At 40.6% G+C, this 18,912-nt stretch overlaps 2 protein-coding genes across 8 annotated transcripts in view; both read left to right on the top strand.

The window, feature by feature from the left end:
* The window catches only part of depdc7a (DEP domain containing 7, paralog a), a 53,295-nt gene extending 50,662 nt beyond the window's left edge, over positions 1–2,633 (top strand). For 2 of the 3 annotated variants that reach the window (XM_043705524.2, XM_043705525.2), the window contains exons 8-9: positions 629–707; positions 2,356–2,633. In XM_043705524.2, coding sequence (XP_043561459.2) covers positions 629–707; positions 2,356–2,564 — 288 coding nt within the window. In that variant the 3' untranslated portion in view covers positions 2,565–2,633. The remainder of the gene's footprint in view (positions 1–628; positions 708–2,355) is intronic. The other variant, XM_087996342.1, reaches the window with a different exon arrangement.
* A 9,841-nt stretch (positions 2,634–12,474) lies between these two features.
* The window catches only part of tcp11l1 (t-complex 11, testis-specific-like 1), a 39,590-nt gene continuing 33,152 nt past the window's right edge, over positions 12,475–18,912 (top strand). For 4 of the 5 annotated variants that reach the window (XM_043705527.2, XM_043705534.2, XM_087996339.1 and 1 more), the window contains exons 1-2: positions 12,475–12,630; positions 16,934–17,044. The gene's annotated coding sequence lies outside the window, so the exon portion shown is untranslated. Of the gene's footprint in view, positions 12,698–16,933; positions 17,045–18,912 lie in introns of all 5 variants that reach the window. The other variant, XM_087996341.1, reaches the window with a different exon arrangement.

Below are 18,912 nucleotides of genomic sequence, written 5' to 3'. Positions count from 1 at the left end.
CTACTTTGTTAATCTAACAATGCTAAATTGTAGTTGTCACTTTTTAAATATGATACTTTTTCCTTAATTCTGAGAAAACATGAAAATTTACATCTTGTATTTATGCAAAAGATCTGGAAGCATTTCAAATGCTTTCTTTATAGATGCCTGATACATTACATTAAATATGTACAAAATAGTACAATAACATCAATGTCAACAGCAATAACCACTTGACTTTGTCAAATTATGACCAAACTGATTTTTTTCAGTTGGGGTGAAGGGCAATTTAAACTGACTTTTTGGCTGAAAACTTGGAATTTCTATCCAGCTGTAGTGTCCCCCTTCCTTCCAAAACCTAAAGTATTCAGACTTTGATCTGGCATTGGTCCTGACAGTCTGTTGCTAACTTGCCTCCAGCTACTGCTGACCAAGGTTCAGTGGAAGCATTCTGAAAAAGCAAGAAGCCACTTGAACTTAATGTGAACTGTTTTTTTCTGGGTTTGAATCTAAAACACTTTTTTTTGCCTCAAATGTAGGGAAAAGGTGTACAGTAGAGCAAAAATACAGAAAGACTACATGCACTTCTGACTGCAATAGTCATTTTCATAAAACCAGTATTATTCTTCACTTTAAAATATCTGATCAGGTCCCAGGATCATTGCACAAAATGGTGAGTGAGAAACTGATGTTTGTTCAACGTGGTGGAGATCCAGACCTTCACACAGGTAAGTGACAGCTAATTGGTATGAGTAACTTTGCTGTTACCTCAAGTAGTGATTAGCACCAATCTTAAGTGCACATTTGTACAGCAGACAGTTCCCATATGTTGCCTCTTAATGTTTTGGTTCACATTTGATGACTAAACTATTGTTCCTCTTTACTGTAAATGGCAGCTGGAATTCAGATGTAATAACGTTCAAACCCAATACTTGCTGCCTGTAATTCTATTCTCATGAGGATGTGCTGATAAGGTTCTCAAAATCAGGTGGGAAATCTGAATTGGAGTCTTCCACTCTTGTGCTGTTAACATCAATTTTGGGGAAAAAAAGATCAAAATTGGATCTTGAAGAATGAAGTGCAAGGAATAGGCTTGTTGTTTGTGGTTGAAGATATGTGCAGATCTATCATCTCTTGTATTAAAGTGCCATCTTGTCTTGCATTACCTTTTGTTAATGGTCTGATACTTGACCACAGACTAATAAATGAGCTGCAGCATGGAAAGTGGAGAAGTGATATTCTAGTAGTAATGTCACTAGACTAGTAATCAAAATACCTCGGTTCGTGTTCTGGCAACACTGGTTCAAATCCCACCATAGCGCATGGTGAAAATTTGAGTTGAGGATGGGTAATAACTGATAGCTTAGCCAGTGATATTCACATCCATTAAATACAAAATTGAAAATTTACACTAATTCCTGCAGAAGATTATACAGATGTTTTAAGGTTTTTTGTTTACTTCAGTTTAATGCATGGTTAAAGCTGAGGCCAAATAAACTCTTCCACTTGAGTGTTAGTAGGAGATGGCCTAGGAAAGTATGTCAAACCCCAAAGCTAGGGATCTATGAATATAAATGATTGAGTTAATTCAACAATTCATTTGGAAATTGGTGAGATTTCTTCATCTATCACCTACAGTGGTTTAAATATGGAGCTTGCTATTAGAAGTAGTTAAGATTCAAGGTATTGATTTTATTAAGGAGAAACTGGATAAATGTCTTGATTAGGTAAGTCTAAATGACAAGCTGACTTACTACCTACCTCTAGTTCTAGACTAAACTTGGCAAAGCTAGGAGTTTCATGCTTTCAGAGTAGGTTCAACTTTCAGTCTTTTTGATCAAGTTAACTTGGGATTTTATTTTTAGAACTTGAGCTTCAGTCATTGTGAGCACAAGTTTATCTGGCCTAAAGGGATTAGGATAGTGAGGTCTGTATGCCAGAAGCTGGTAGCATTGGAGTGACTTTAAAAGTGTAAAAGCAGCTAAATTTGCATCAATTTGTCCAAACAAATTACAGCTGTCAAATATCCAATACATTATTGTGAATATACCTAACTTTTTAAAGTTCAGACACATTGGGCATGTATATTTCATGGGTCTGAGATACATCTTTCAGTAAGAGGTGGTATTGCAGTTTTAAAAATTCAGGTGGCAAACCAATTGGAGGGCTTTGAAATAAAACATCCATCAAAAATTTGAGGATTACTGGTTTCTGTACTTATGATTTTAAAATTTATTGAGATTTAAGTTCAGATAGAAACTTTGGCAACTATTTTGAAAGATACTGTATAAAACTGATTATTTTGGTTGATGTCTTGAACTTGACAAGTTCTGTCCCTGCTAAGGAGTCTTCTGTAATTTCCTGGCTTCTCTTTAGGCCACACTTACTGTGAAAGACTTACTCGTGCTGCATGTGAAAGAAACATGTGGAAGACCACTAGGGAAGAACTTTTATTGCTGCTTCAAACTATTGATGAAAACCCCAAGCTGTCTGCCAAAGAGAAAAAGAAGGTCCTCGCTCAGTTTAACAAGAGTCATCCAGCCATTTTTATTCAATATTTTTTCAATGTGTTGAGGAAATCATAACCTTGTCTGTCAGAGTTGCAGTAGTAATTAATATATTGTGTATTACTAAGTTAATAATAAAAGTTTGAATATTTTATACAAAATGTAAAACTTTCAAATTTATTTCTGTTTAGGGTGCTGTTCACTCTTAAAATGTTTTCAAGTAGTTTTATTTTGTTTTATCCCACTCTTCTGGTTTTGATATTTGGATATCCACAGCAATGTGACTCTTGACTTGCCCTGTGGGAATTACTACTTTAAAAAACATGTCGTCACTAAATTCTGAATAGCACAAACCCTTACCTACCAGGTGGACCAGGATAACCAAGCAACTCTTTTTAAAAGAAGAAACTTGGCCATGAGGAGTATTGATTGGTCACATTAGTAAGGGGCATGCAGCATCTAATTCCATCTTGGATGGGATCAGGATCTATTTGACATGCATTGCTCTGCTGTGGTTCTCAACAATTACTGTAGTAAAGTATAAGTCACAATTGGACATAAGTTTAAACAAGACTGGATAACAAGAACTGCTAGAACTCCAAACTTCAATTTTTTTTTCACCAGATAGTCTCCTGTTTAAATTCAGATGAAGTGCACTTGACTGTCAGTCACAAGAGTCTTACACAGAAGCAATCTACTGGCTCTAACAAGTCAGCAATTCAAAGTGGCTACTTTCTCGGTGGCAATTAGGCATGGACAAATGCTCTTCCAGTGACATTCACATCTGTCCATTATAAAATGTTCTCAATACACATGTAACAAGGTAACTTTCTTCCAGCAACACTGCTTAAATCCACAGTTTAAAAATCTCAACACCAGATTATAGTCCAAAAGATTTATTTGGAAGTACTAGCTTTTGAGTGCTGCTCTTTTGTCAGGTAGCTAGTGAAGCAGAATCATAAGAACAATTTATAGCACAAGATCAGTGTCATGCAATAACCTGGTGTTGTGACTTTTAATTTTGTCCACCCCAGTCCACTCGCTCCCACTTGCTCATCATTAGCCCACATGCATTGCCAAGTGGGATTATAGAAAGCTAACTTGAGCCAGCTTTCTCATTGAGGTGGCAAAAGGCACCAAGAAATGTCCCAAGCACTTTATAGGCAACTTTCTTTACTACATAGGTTGCCAATTATTACTAACTATCTTCAGGCACATGTGAACTCCAGTATTATTGAATCAATAAATTGGATTTCAACTTTAAAAGATTGACTCAATGACAAATGGTCCATCTCACTATTCTAGTTTAGCTTGCATTAAGCTTTTTGTGGAAGCTGAGTGGTTCTAGGAAAATTGAAGATATTGCAAAATAACTCCTGTGCTTTGGGAACATGAACACCATTACAAGTTACCCTCCAAGTGTCTCACTGTTCTGTCTTGGAACTCTTGTGATCTAATGCCATACTGAGTTTGGGGTCAAGACATATGTTGAGGAAAAGCCAAAAGTTTTCGGCCTTGAATGTCAAACTAATGCTTGCATTTTAATATTAAATACTGCTATACACCGATCATTTGATACACTAAACTCTGATGTTATTAGTCCTTACCTAATCTGTTTGAACTGTCAAGACTTGTCATTTTGTAGTGTTCTACTGTAGTATTGTCTGGTCCAACCCTACCCATTGCATGTTTCAGTAATGTGCAGCTCTAATGTCACTAAGGTTGCTCCAGGATCCTGAAGCCTATGTATAATCGGAACTATATCACCATTTCTGCACTGTCCTAATTCAGAGCCTGGAACTTTGCATGCAAAGCTACTCTAGGTGTAACACCACATGTTGCAGTTCAAAGTGACTCATTGCTCCTTTTCTATGACAATTAGGGGTGAACAAGAACTATTTATCAAAACTTGGCCCTCTGATTTATCACCATTCTCCAATAATCTCTAAGCTCTGATATTCAACAGGACTACTGCAATCTTCCATGAAGATTCGTCAAAAAATGCTGTAACTGTGCCAAATCTCTGCACTCCTCTGCTGTACCTCACCTCCAAACAATGTAGAGCTGACAGAAAACTATTCAACCCACACAACCATCATCCAAAATCAAAATCTCTCCACTTGGTTTTTGATCTGTTATATGAAGCACTAGGTAATTGTAAAATTCTTGAAAGCATGAGAAAATTGGTCTTTCAATATACAATTGGGGAAAACAAATTTTTCAACCATAACACCTCACCACTATTCCTTGTGATTAAGACTAACTGTGATTTTGGAAAATGTGGATTATTTTCCATTTCATGGTGACCCTCAACTAAGACACAATACCTGTATTGTGCAACTTAGCCTGAGCCAGAAAAATAAGGACCAGTATTGCAAACAGGACAAATAGTTTTGTATTTTACTTGGCAGCAGTGGTTCTGTGTGCTTTGGTTTTTTTTTGGGCAACTACTGTGGGTGCCTCAAAGCACTGGAGGAGTACCAACAATGGTGCCTTCACAATTTCCTTCAAATCTGGTGGTTGAGTAGGTAGATAAATTGTTCCTGATGGCCAAGAACCAAAGGACATCAATTTGAGGTGATTGACAAATGAATTAAGTGACATTAGGAAACAGTTTTATGCAGAATGGTTTTTGCTAAATGAAGTGTTTGGTACTGAAAGGGTTAATGTTGTGTACAAAATTTCACCTAATGTCTTAAGGGCATTGGTTGAGGGATAACAGCTCTCAAAAAAGATAGCATTCAGGTCTTCTGTTCCAATGACTAACAGTGTTCATTATACCAATGCAGGTGCTTTTCAAATTAACCTGTTGATGTATTAGAACACACTTATTGAACAGGTGGGACTTGAACCCAGGCTTTTGACTCAGGTAGGGGCACTACCACAGCAGCACAGGAACTTTTAATTGTACTAGTCTAACTTGTACCTGATTACTCTCATGCAATAAATGATGCCTTATTTAAGAGAAGGACCTCTTGTTAGGTTACCTAGTGGTTTTCTCTACTAAGTGAGACCAAGTGCACCAAAATAAAGAGGAAGATGACAGCAAATTTATCTTTATGCTGACTAAGTCCTGCTAACACTCTCAATGAGGTGTCAATGGTGGGCATGTTATTTTTCATCAACCTGGTCAGATGTGTTATGACACATCTCTGGAGCAGGTAGGACTTGAACCTGGGCTTTGGACTGAGATAGGGGCACTACCAGTGCAACAAGAGGCCTATAGTGGCAATAAGGCAAAGCTTTGCCTTACAACAAAGGAACTAGGATCAGTCTTTCAAGTCTGCTTTAGCATTCAATATGATCATGGTTGATCATCTAGCTCCAATACCTATTCCTGCTTTCTCATTATACCCTTTCATCCCTTTAAGAACTATATCTATATCCTTGAAAACTGTCAATATTTTGGTCTTGACTGCTTTTCAAGGTGCAGAATTCCACAGGCTCACCACTGTTTGGGTGAATAAATTTCTCTTCATAAATGGCCTATTCCATACCCTTAGCCTGTGACCCATGATTCAGAATTCCCCAGACATCAGGACCATCCTGCGTTCACCCTCTCTAGTTCGATCAGAATTTTATAGGTTTCCCTTTGGCTCCCCCCTCATTCTTTTAAACTCCAGTGAATGTAGTCCTAACTGATTCAATCACTCTTTATATGTTCGTCCTTCCATCCTAGGAATCCGTCTGGTAAACCTTCTTGCACTGCCTATATAGCAAGAACATCCGTCCTGATAAGGAGATCAAAACTCCAATAATATTTCATATGCAGTCTCACCAAGGCCTTGTACAGGTGTAGCAAGACATCCCTGCTCCTGTACTTGAATCCTCTTGCTATGAAGGCCAACATTGTATTTGCTGCCTTCATGCTTACTTTCAGTCATGGTGTGCAGGGACACCCAGGTCTCTTGCACCTGACCCTGCCCAACCTGTCACCATTCAGATGTTAATCTGCCTTCCTGTTTTTGCTGCTAAAGTTGGTAGCCTCACATTTATCCACATTATACTTTATACTTCATCTGCCTAGTATTTGTGCACTTAGTTAACTTGTCCAAATCACACTGAGCATCTTTAATCCTTTTCACAATTTACCCTCCCAACCAGATTTGTCATCTGCAAACTCTGAAATATTACATTTAGTTCCTTCATTTAAATCAAATGTTGTGAATATCTGGGGTCCTGGCACTTGTCCTACAGTACCACTAGTCACTGCCTGTGATTCTGAATAACTAAGTATTTTTCCTACACTTATTTCTCTATTCATGTAGTGTAGTACCCTGATCCCATGTGCTTTAATTTTAATGCAAATCTTTTACCTGAGACTTTATCACCATCTGAGATTTCAAATAAACCACATCCACTGGCTTTGCTTATCAACTTAGCTAGTTATACCCTTACAAAATTGCAGTAGACTTGTCAAGCATAATTTCCCTTTTGAAAATCCAAAGATGTGCAGGTTAGGTGAATTGGCCAAGCTGAATTGCCCATAGTGTTCAAGGATGTATAGATTCTGTGCATTAGTCAGGGGAAATGTAGAGTAATGGGTAAGGGAATGGGTCTGGGTGGACTTGTTGGGCTGAAGGGCCTGTTTCCATACTGTAGGGATTCTATATAAAAAAACCCATGCCAGTGCTATCTGATCCTGTCACTATTTCCAAGTGCTCTGCTATTAAATCTTTTATGTTGTACTTTAGCTTTTTCCCTACTACCTAGGTCAAGCTAACCAGTTTATTTCCTGTTTTTTTTCAATAGTGGGGTTACATTAGCCTTCAATCCATAGGAACAGTTCCAGAGACTATAGACTCTTGAAAAATGACCACCAATGCATTCATATTTCTAGAGTCACTTCCTTAAAGTACTCTGGGGTGTAGATTAGAAGGGGATTTATCAGCGTTTAATCACATCAATTGTCCCAATACCATATCCCTACTAAAACTGATTTCCTTCAGTTCAACCCTTTTACTAGACTGTTTCCCAGCATTTTTGAGCCTTTATTTGTGTCCTCCTTTGTGGAAGACTGACATATGACCGCTCATATTTGCCAATGTGATTCCACAAGCATTTATAATTTTAAAGACCTGTCATACAAAACTTTGCTGCACATAAGAGCTGCTTCCCATTGTCCTGCATTGTGTTCTAACTTGTATCCAAATCAACTTGAAACAGAGTCCAGAACATTCATAATCTGGGGACCCCTATATCTATTTAATTAATCCGCCATCTCTTTTTCCCTCCTTTTGTAACTAGCCTGTGTTTCTGGCTATAGGGGGCTTACACTGTCTTCACTAGAATTATGGAATCCTTACAGTATGGAAAGAGGCCATTTGGCCCATCAAATTCACACCAACCCTCCAAAGAGCATCCCATCCAGACCTAAACCTAATCCCTAACCACAATATGCCTGTGATCCTGCATTTCCCATGACCTGTGCATTCCTGGACCCTTTAATTTAGCATGGTCAATCCATCTATCTTGCACATCTTTAGTGTGGGGGGGGGGCGGAAACTGGAGCACCCAGAGGAAAGCCACGCAGACACCGGGAGAATGTGCAAACTCCACTCAGTCACCCAAGATGGAATTGAACCTGGATCCCAGACGCTGTAAGATAGCAGTGCTAATCAGTGAGCCATCACTTTTGCTTTTGCGATCAATTTGAATGTGCCCTGCAAAGTTCGCAAGCTTAATCTAATTTTTTTTTCTCCCTGTTAAATCAATCTCTGATCTCCTTTGGTGAAATCTAAATTGCTCCCGATTCTTAAATCTGCTAATGTTTTTCAACTAGTTTATATGTCCTTCATTGGATCTAACACTATCCCTAATTCCCTTTGTTGGCCATGGGGGTCAGGCCACCTTTCCCGTTTTATTTTTGTGCTAGAGAGGAATGAAAAATTAAAGTAGTTCCTTCATAAGTTCTTCAAGTATTTGCCATTACCTATCCACTGTCATCCCTTTAAGTAACATGCCCAAACTATTGTAGCCAGCTCATGCCTCATACCATTGCAGTTTCTTTAATTAGATTCAGGGCCCGAGTCTCAGAATTAACCATGTCACTCTCCGTCTTATTGAAGAACGTTCTCATACTATGTCACTTTTCCCAAGTCACTGTTCCCCAAGGGGCCTCGCACAGCTAGATTGCCAATTATTCTTACGTACACAATACCTATTCTCATATGGCTTCTTCTCCAGTTCCTCCATATATTAATCTAGAAAACCATCCCATAGAGAGTCTAGGCATTCTTCCTCTATGGCATTATAACTGATTTGATTTGCCCAATCTATATGCAGATTAAAGTCATCCATAGTTACAGCTTTATCTTTATTGCTCACATCTCTAATTTCCTGTTTAATGCTTTCCCCAAATTACCGTTATGATTTGGTTGAGGAGGGGGGTGTCTATATACAATCCCCACTTTTGTTTTATCATCTTAGTCTGTCTAAGGTGAAAACAACAAATGCTGGAGATCACAGCAGGTCAGGCAGCAACCATGGAGAGAGAGAAACCAAGCTAACATTTCGAGTGTAGATGACTCTTCATCAGAACCGACGTGAAGTATGGAGGGGGCAGCATCTATACTGGGATTGGGGTGTAGAGTGCTGAGGAAGAAGATGTTGATGGTTCCGATTAAGTGATCAAAATATGAGAATGGCAGATCAATGGTGTGTCTACCTGCCAGATTGGAAAGAACAGACAGTCCCACTAAGATGAAGGGATGGTGACAGAGTATGTCAGGAATGGGAGTTGGTTCACCATTTGGTGTTGAACTCTCAGAAGAATTTAGTCTTTCTAAGCTCTAACCATGCCAATTTCACTTCACCAGAGCTAATGTCCTTCCTCACTATTGCACAAATTTCCTCTTTAACCAGCAATGCTACCACACCACCACCTTTTATCATCTTTCTGTCCTTCTGATAAATTGAATTTCATTCCCATCCCTGCTCATCCTGTTGCTATGACACTAATCCCAAATATACCATTATCATTTATATCTATTTGAGTGACTACACCTTAATGCTTTATCTTAATATTCTTTGTTCAGTTCACATTATTTTGCATTGTGGCCCAGTTTGACTCTTGTCCATGAACACTCTGCCTTTCATTTTTCTAATTTCTGCCTTTTATTTTTACCTTGTTCCCTCCCTTCTATTTCCTTATATGGGTTCCCATTCCCTACCATTTTGCTTTAAACTCTCCCCAACCTTCCCATCAAATACATCCCTGAGGACATCAGTTCAGGTCCTGCCCAGGTGCAACCCATCCAACTTATACTGTCCCAACTCCCCCAGAACCAGCAATGTTCCAGAAGTCTGAAACCCTCCTCCTTGCATCATCTGTACAGTCATGTATTCATCTGATATATTCTATTTCTGCTCTAACTAGCACATGGTACTGACAGCAAACCTTGAGGTCCTTTTTTTAAATTTGCTTAACTCCCTATATTCTGTTTTTAGAAGCTTATCCCTTTTTCTTAAATGTATTTCATTGATACTGCCTGTTCATCCTTTCACTCTGGAATGTGCTACTACCACTCCAAGATATCCTTGAGGACTCTTGTTTGCAGCCGCAGAAATGTCTATCTTATGATTGAATCCTGAATTACTATAGTCTTCCCACTCTTATTTCTCCTCTGCTATATCGCAGAACCAACTCTGGTGTAACAAATTTGGCTGTTGCTATTTTCCTTTGAGACCAATTACTCCCAAAGGTATCCAAAGCAGTATATTTTTGCAGAGGAATGTACACAGAGGATTCCTGCACTGACTACCTAGTCTGCATTCTCTGCTTGGTGGTCATTCTCTGTTGCTGTGGAATCTTCCCTTGTGGAGCGATCACCTCTCTGTACTTACTATCCATAACATGCTCAGCCTTTGGATTTTGATTTGATTTATTATTGTCACATGTACTGAGATACAGTGAAAAGTATTGTATTGCTAACCAGACAAATGACACTTTACATAAGTACGTCAGTGAAATAGAACAGAATGCAGAATATAGTGTTACAGTGACAGAGAAGGTGCAGAGAGAGGCCCATTCATAAGTCTGATAACAGCAGGGAAGAAGCTGTTCTTAAATCTGCTAGTCCATGTTTTCAAGCTTTTGTATCTTCTGCCCGATGAAAGAGGGTGGAAGAGGTCTTTGATTTGGCTGCTTTTCTGAGGCACCGGGAAATGTTGACAGAGTCAATGGCCGGAATCCTGGTTTTCGTGTTGGACTGGCCTGCGTTCACAGCGCTTTAATTTTTTATGGTCTTGGGCATAGCAGTTGCTATACCAAGCTATAATGCATCTGGATAGGATGTTTTTTATGGTGCATCTATTAAAAATTGGTAGGAGTCATTGTTGGCATGCTGAATTTCCTTAGCCTTCTGAGGAGGTAGAAGCATTGGCATACTTTCTTCACTCTAGCATTGACATGAACAGACCAGAATAGGTCATTGGTAATATTTACTGCTAAGACTTGAAGCTCTCAACCATCTTAACCTCAACACCATTGACAAAGACATGGGCATGTCCTCCCCCTCTACTTCCTGAAGTTGGTAACCAGCTCCGTTGTTTTGCTAACAGTGAGGGAGATATTGTTGTCTTTACACAATGGCACTAAGCTGTCTATCTCCTTCCTGTACTCACTCTCATGCTGTTTGAGATCCTACCCACCACAATGGTGTAATCAGCAAATTTGTAAATGGAGTTAGAGCTGAATTTACTCCTCAGTGTCCTTAGCTGCTGCTCCAGCTCCAGCTCCAAAATTTGGCCTCCAGAAGCTGTAACTGGAAACATTTACTACACGCAGTCTAGAACTGGACACTGAAACTGTGCCCAATTTCATACATAGAACAGGAGCGCACCATGATCATGAGCTCACCTTCCATGACTAACCCTTATAAATTAAACCCTTATATTGTCCTGAAAATAAAACAATACTAATTACTCTCGGGTCTGTCTTCTCAAGAACTCTGCACTGTTACCCTTACAAGCAATGAGTAGTATAAATATTCACTTTACCTTACTCACCCAATAGATGCTTTTTTATTTAAAAATATGCTTTATTCATAAATTAACTTTAAGTAAATACAATACAAAACAGTTAAGAACAGACTTTTCAGAAACTATCATAGAATGTTGATTTTCATTAGAGCATCAATACAAACAAATGCATTTTCTAAACATAACCAAAATGTATTTATATTCCAAGTAAAGCTATAAAGTGACCTTAAACTTAACAGATCTTCATAATACTATGGTAGAAAGACTTCGGATGGGAGCCTTTTCCCACTGTGCCTTGAAGACAGCTGTCCAAGCTTTAGAGCATTGCTCGGCTCTTTGACTTTGGAATGGGCCAGTCTGCAACACTTTGCACTGGAAAACCATTAGTTTCAGGCAGACCAAAGATAATCTTTACCAAGTTCTCCACGGACAGTCAATGTTTGTTTCAATGTGCATCCCAGGGAATGTTCTGCTGCTCTTGCCCACCAAGTCACTTTTCAACACTCTTCCCAAACTGCTTCATTGTGATGCTGATTGTGGGACACACTTTCCTGTCTCTCAACACAAGGATCCATCATAAAATTAACATAATCAAGAACGTATAGCCTCCGAGTGTGATGGAGGCAAAGTCAATAGAGGCTGACAACATAGAATTGGTTAAGCATCTGCAATGTGAAAAAAAAGTCTGGACTTGTGAGAAAGGCCAGGGAGTGGAAATAGCTAAGTAGCTCCTTTCGGAGACAACCAGCATGGACTTGATAAGCTGTGTGTTCTGAAATCATTCAATAATGAGTGAACAAACTCAGTAAAAAAAATCATGCACAGAAAATAAACAGCATTATTGCTCATGTCGCTGGAGATGATTGACAGGTGACGGTTGGGCGCCATGCGCGTGCCCAGTAGAAGACGAGCGACAAACTACAGCTCCCATAAGGCACCGCGGGACCCGTGCCGACCATGCGGTCGCTTCCGGTTGCGTCGGTTCCGTAAACAAACGGTCGGTCCACGGTTTTGATTGTTATTGTTGAGAAACGGTCACCTTTGTTTTGGGCGGTTTTAGAGCGCGCCGACTGTGGGGGTTGGGAAGGAGAGCGGGCGATGGAGCGACGGTCGCGGCCTGTGGTCTAGGCGCCGCCGGCCGGGAAAGGCGGCCTCGAAGCGGGTGAGGATCAGCCCGGATTGAGAGATAATCACCAGGGCCCCCGAGTCCGCAGACTCATCAGAAATGTGTAACTATAAAATCAGCAGCGCTGTGTAATTAATGGCCGAGATTTACCCAACGTCAGCAAAAACATAGGAACAACTTTCGGTTGTGTCGGCATCACATGCTAACATTTTTTTTTGAAACAGCAATTTGATAATTTTATTTTCTGATATTGAAATGGGGTATAGATGAAGGGCTTTTGCCCGAAACGTCGATTTCGCTGCTCGTTGGATGCTGCCTGAAATGCTATGCTCTTCCAGCACCACTGATCCAGAATATAGATATCGACTTACCAGCAGTTCGAGATATTGCGGCAGCATCTTTCATGTCTGCACGAGACAGCAGATGGGGCCTCAGTTTTGACATCCGACAGGGGCAGAGCACCAAATGAAGTATTCATTCAGTCAGCACAGACATAAGATAAGATTGAAAATAAGGGTTGAAGATTTAAAAAAAAGCTGCAGATGCTGGAATGACCCATCCCCACTTCACCACCCTGCCCATGCCTACCCCTTTATCTGCAACTCCCCCTACACCCAACCCTAGTTCTGAAGAAGGGCTACACCCGAAACGTCGACTTCTGCACAACTACACACTGACCGACTCCCACAGCTACCTAGATTACACCTCCTTCCACCCTGCCCCCTGTAAAAGCGCCATCAGATAATCCCAATTCCTTCGCCTCCGCCGCATCTGCTCCCATGAGGACCAATTTCACTACCGAACAACCCAAATGGTTGTTCTGCTTTCAAAGACCGCAATTTCCCCTCCGACGTGGTCGACGATGCTCTCCACCGCATCTCCTCCACTTCCCGCACCTCCGCCCTGCAACCCCGCCCCTCCAATCACCACCAGGACAGAACCCCACTGGTCCTCACCTTCCACCCCACCAACCTCCCGGATATATCATCTCATCCTCTATCATTTCCGCCACCTCCAAACAGACCCCACCACCAGGGATATATTTCCCTCCCCACCCCTATCAGCGTTCCGGAGAGACCACTCCCTCCGCAACTCCCTCGTCAGGTCCCAACCCAACCTCCACTCCCGGCACCTTCCCCTGCAACTGCAAGAAATGCAAAACTTGCGCCCACACCTCCCCACTCACCGCCCTGCAAGGCCCCAATGGATCCTTCCATATCCGTCGCAAATTCACCTGCACCTCCACACACATCATTTACTATATCCGCTGCACCTGATGTGGTCTCTTCTACATTGGGGAGACAGGCCGCCTACTTGCGGAACGTTTCAGGGAACACCTCTGGGACACCCGCACCAACCAACCCAAACGCCCTGTGGCTGAACACTTTAACTCCCCCTCCCACTCCGCCAAGGACATGCAGGTCCTTGGCCGCCTCCATTGTCAGACCCTGGCCACACGACGCCTGGAGGAAGAGTGCCTCATCTTCTGCCGAGGAACCCTCCAACCACGCGGAATGAATGTAGATTTCTCCAGCTTCCTCATTCCCCCCAATCCCCCCCATCTTATCTCAGTCCCAACCCCTGGATTCAGCACTGCCCTTTTGACCTGCAATCTTCTTCCCGACCTCTCCGCCCCCACCACCTCTCCAGCCTATCACCCTCACCTCACCTCCTTCCACCTACCGTATTCCCAGCGCCCCTCCCCCCTAACTTTTATCTCAGCCCGGTTGGTACACCAGCCTCATTCCTGAAGAAGGGCTTATGCCCGAAACGTCGATTCTCCTGCTCCTCGGATGCTGCCTGGCCGGCTATGTTTTTCCAGCACCACACTTTTCAACTTCCTAAGCAGATAATTGGTCAGATTGTTGCAATGTTAATCAACAAGCTAGGCGTCAGGTAGTCCCTGAAAGCAGGAAAGTAGGATTAAAGGATTTAGGCCATATATTCTAGAATTAAGGGCTGAGGCAACTAAAAGCATGATGATGAATAGTGGAGCAGTTAAAATCAGGAAGCAAGAGGCAAGAATTAGAAGAGTGGAAATATCTCATTTGTGAAGCTGGAGGAGGTTAACGAGTGAAGGAAGATTTAAAAACAAGGAGCCCTGTAGGTTAGTGAGCATTGGGTCTAGTCATCATTTTGCTGTTTGTGCAGATTATATTCACTGCCACGTGATAGTGCAAAATCAGTTGAATAAGATTGGTTTATGTGTGCCTGGAGAAATGGTTCAAGGAAGCAAGTTCAGATTCTTAGGGCATTGGAACCAGTTCAAGGTGGACCTTTTAATCCCAACTCTGTTGGACTCTAGGGTCCTTGACAAATGTTAACTAATGTTTTGGGAGAGAGTTCAACAAAGTGTTGGGCATTGAGAGGGTATTAGCAATGACGTTCAAGTACCGAGAGACAAATAGCACAACAGTAGATAATATTTCAGAGGGAGTAAACAGTGACAAATGTAAGGCAGAGTAAGATGAATTTGGCATGCATAGTATGGTAATAGGATTTCAGGCTGAATTTGTCACATGGGTGTATAATGGCACCCATGTGACAGTAGTACAGTACTGAAGAAGGGCTTATGCCTGAAACATTGATTTTCCTGCTCCTTGGATGCTGCCTGAAGTGCTGCGCTTTTTCAGCAACACATTTTTCAGCTCTGATCTCCAGCATCTGCAGTCCTAACTTTCTCCTTGTAGTATAGAAAGACCTGGCTCAAAAAAGGTGAAATTGAAACCAAATATTTCTGTCACTAAGATATTCAGTCAGGAAGGATAGGGAAGAAATAAGGTATGTTTGGCATTATTAGTTAAAGATACAGTTAAATATTGAAGAGGGTCCATGGAATTGAAAGGCCTAAGATAATTTATTTGGTTAGAACTAAGGAACAATACATTACTGGGTGTGCACTACAGGCCACCAAAAAGTAGGAAGGAGGAAAAGGAACAGAATTGCTGGTGTATTACAGTAAGTTGTACGGTGTTAATATGCCCACTTGTTGGTTCAAGTCCCACTTTAACAATGAACACAAATATCCAGATTGACATTCTAGAGCAGTACTTAAGGGAGTGCTGGAACATTGGATGCACTGCCTTTCTGATGAGAATTTAACACAAGGCCCCTCTTTTTATTTGGGTGGGCAGAGACAATCGCATGATTAATATTTAATTCTTAATCAACGTAATTTTGCTAGGCTATGTCCAAATTGTTTGCTGAGTTTCCTACATTACTTGACTGTGCTTCAGCAATACTTCATTAGGAATAATTTAGTTTGGAATATCCTGGATTTGTGAAAGATGGAGGTGGATGAGGGACTTCAGTTACATGGAGAGTGTGGAGAAATTGGGACAAGTCTCCTTAGAGAATGTTTACAGGAGACCATTTAATAGAAAAGCTCAAAATCATGAGGGGTCTCGTCCAGGGTTTCCCAAGGATGTGATTGGGAGCATAAATGAGGTTGAAAGCCCCAGAGGCAGCAATGACTGCAATGTAGCTGCACCCTTTCACCCGCTCTCACAGTTTCTCCCTTCACTAATGTCATGGGTCTTTCTGCCCCCATCTACCTCTACTCTCATTGTTCGTAAAGAGGGCTCATGATAATTTTTAAAACCTTGAAATGGGGTCATGGTGGGAAAACATTGGGCAGCACTGGTCTAGATAGAGTCAACAAGGGGAAATTGTTCTCATTGGAAAAGGGTCAAAAACCAAACAACATAAAATCAAGGAATTTGTGAAGGAACAAACAGAAAAATGAGGAAAAACCTTTATTATACTGGGGTAGGGAATTCCAAGGATAAACAAAAATACATTTGATCATATTCTACCATTTCCACCTCAACAAGACACACTTCAACATTCTGATGGGGGGGATCGTTCCTTTTGCTTCTCGTGATATGGTCGCCTTTTCAACTGGGGTGACCAATGCAAATTGGGCAACTATTTTGCTGAAGACCTTTGTTCAGTTTGCATGACCCTTCGTTTCTGGTCACTTACCATCTTAATTGTCTGTCTCTATCCACTCTGTCCTTCATGACCTTGCCTTCCAACACCATTTGAATGAAATTGAATGGAAACCCAAAGAGCAACATCTAATCTTTTGATTACGCACTTTATAGTTTTCCAGATTCAACATTGAGTTCAACAATATCAGTTCATCTACTGTTCTCAAGTTTTCAAACAACAGGTGCTGTAATGATCTTGCTGTAGTTATTTACATCTCTTCTAGACCTGTCTTTTGTTCTGTAACATTTTTCATTGAAAGATCATTGACCTGAAATGTTAACTAAGTTTCTCTCCAACTGCCTGACTTACTCAGTATTTCCAACATTTTATTTCTTTTTTATTTCAGATTTCCGTTATCTGCAGTATTTTGCTTTTGTTGAAGGGACCATTCTTGATCAGTACTTTTTCACCTCGAAGAGGAATGCAGTGCTGGATCAAGTTCTTGGAATAGAATGAGGCAAGTGCTGTATATAGGGAATGGTGATCATGATGTTACCAGTTTAAAATATTTACAGAAAAGAGCAATAAAGAAACATAAAAGTACTTAATAGAAGAAACTATTTGAAAAGGATCCCTGCAAAAAATACTGACTACTTTCTGTATACAAAATTAGTTGAGTATTACTGCAAGAATACATTCTGTTGAAGCTTTTATTCCAGCATTCATCAGAACAATTTGTAAGAAATGTCAAAAGGGAAAACAGAATTTATATCACATGAGAGAAAAGTGCTGATTGGTTGGCAGATGGACTTTGGTTTTTGGAGACATTGCACGGAGGATATGCCAGTTAATGATAACTGACAATTAACTGCCAAGCTTTGTTCAAATTTGAAACAAAGGTAAGGTGACTCTGATGGATTAATGCATTGCCCTGAGAAAGAATCAACAACATTTTCTTGGAATGACACAGGCACAATGTGTGCACATGTTTTTTTTGTCTCCGAGGGACAGGGCTTTGTATATTAATATATGTAGCTTCCTGTACATGTAAGTGTGTCACAGTACAAACCTGACTGAAATCCCAAGTTAGTTGTCAGCACAATTTGTTGCACACTCGGGATTATGTAGCAAATGTTGTCCAAGTATGTGATCACATCTAAAATTGAACACTGTGTTGTGAATTTTTATTTTGCAAGCACAAGCTGCGTGAGTGAGTACCTTTATTATTGCGAACAGTCAAAGGTATATGTTGTTTGATATGATCTACTAGTCTGTGGACTGACTTACATACTTTGTATCAAAATATATCTTTTTTCAGTCATACTCCTGATCTGTAATATGTACTAAACAAATACAAACTAGTTGTACAATGGAAGATATAGATTGTTTATTTTTATTTTACTTAATGCAAAACTTATGCATCTTTTCAGATGGTAAAAACCAGCAATAACTTCAAACACAAGAAGATCCCTTAACAAAAAATCAGATGCATCTGTGCCAAAGCTTCAGGCTCATGCCCCAACGCAAATGTCAGATTTTATAACAAAAAAGGTCTTGGGCTTCATGGCCATCTGCACCTCATGCAAGTAATGCCACTAAGACGTAAACCCGGGACAACAAGGTTTATCGTATCAATTGGCAGCTGCCCATGTGCTTGACTTTGTAAACAGCTACCATGAATAAGCAGCAGTAAGCCACATGAAAAGTGAAACATGGAGCCTGCCAAGCATTGGCTAACGCCCTAATTCAGGGCCCATTGATTTATAAAACAGAAATTAAACACCACCTTCCTGTGGATACTCTTAGTGGGCTCATGAGTGCACATTGTGTAACCTGCCATGAATAGATCCCACTGTCAACTGACATTAATCAAACGAGGGAGGGGAGGAGTCCATCCAGCCTTAGCAGTGGAATAGCAACACTTCTTTTTAACATCTGTCATCTTATGCTTCTCCATGTGCAAAATATATTCAGTGTTGTGGGTTATACTCCCAGTCCAGTCCAGAATAGCACAGAGAAATTTTTGTTATATAAAGTGAGCAGTAATTTAAACTGTATAAGGAAAGGTGCTGATTCTTGAGCAGGTAGGCTCCTAATGGTTGAGGTGTTGCTATGAAGTGTGTACCAGGGAATGATCATCCTGTGTTTGTTTAAGTTAAAACTAGGCAAGTTGACTCTGGTTGAGACTTGTCATGATGTGTGTACCAGGATGCAGTTATCCTCCAAGCTTTTGCTTAGATGGAAAGGTCTCAATGTCTTTGTAATTGCAGAAGGTGCAACACTTTACCTCCTTCCCTCCTCACTATTCCATGCCCAGGCACACTACCTAGATGAAGTAACGATTTACCTATACTTTATTCAATCTAAACTACCATATTTGCTGCT

This window comes from Chiloscyllium plagiosum, unplaced genomic scaffold (genome assembly GCF_037043375.1).
Source record: "Chiloscyllium plagiosum isolate Xiang-an unplaced genomic scaffold, Cpla_swu_hap1 HiC_scaffold_18, whole genome shotgun sequence".
NCBI classification, from domain to species: Eukaryota; Metazoa; Chordata; class Chondrichthyes; order Orectolobiformes; family Hemiscylliidae; genus Chiloscyllium; species Chiloscyllium plagiosum.
The sequence above is the reverse complement of the archived record's forward strand: the minus strand, read 5'-3'. Positions and strand labels throughout refer to the sequence as shown.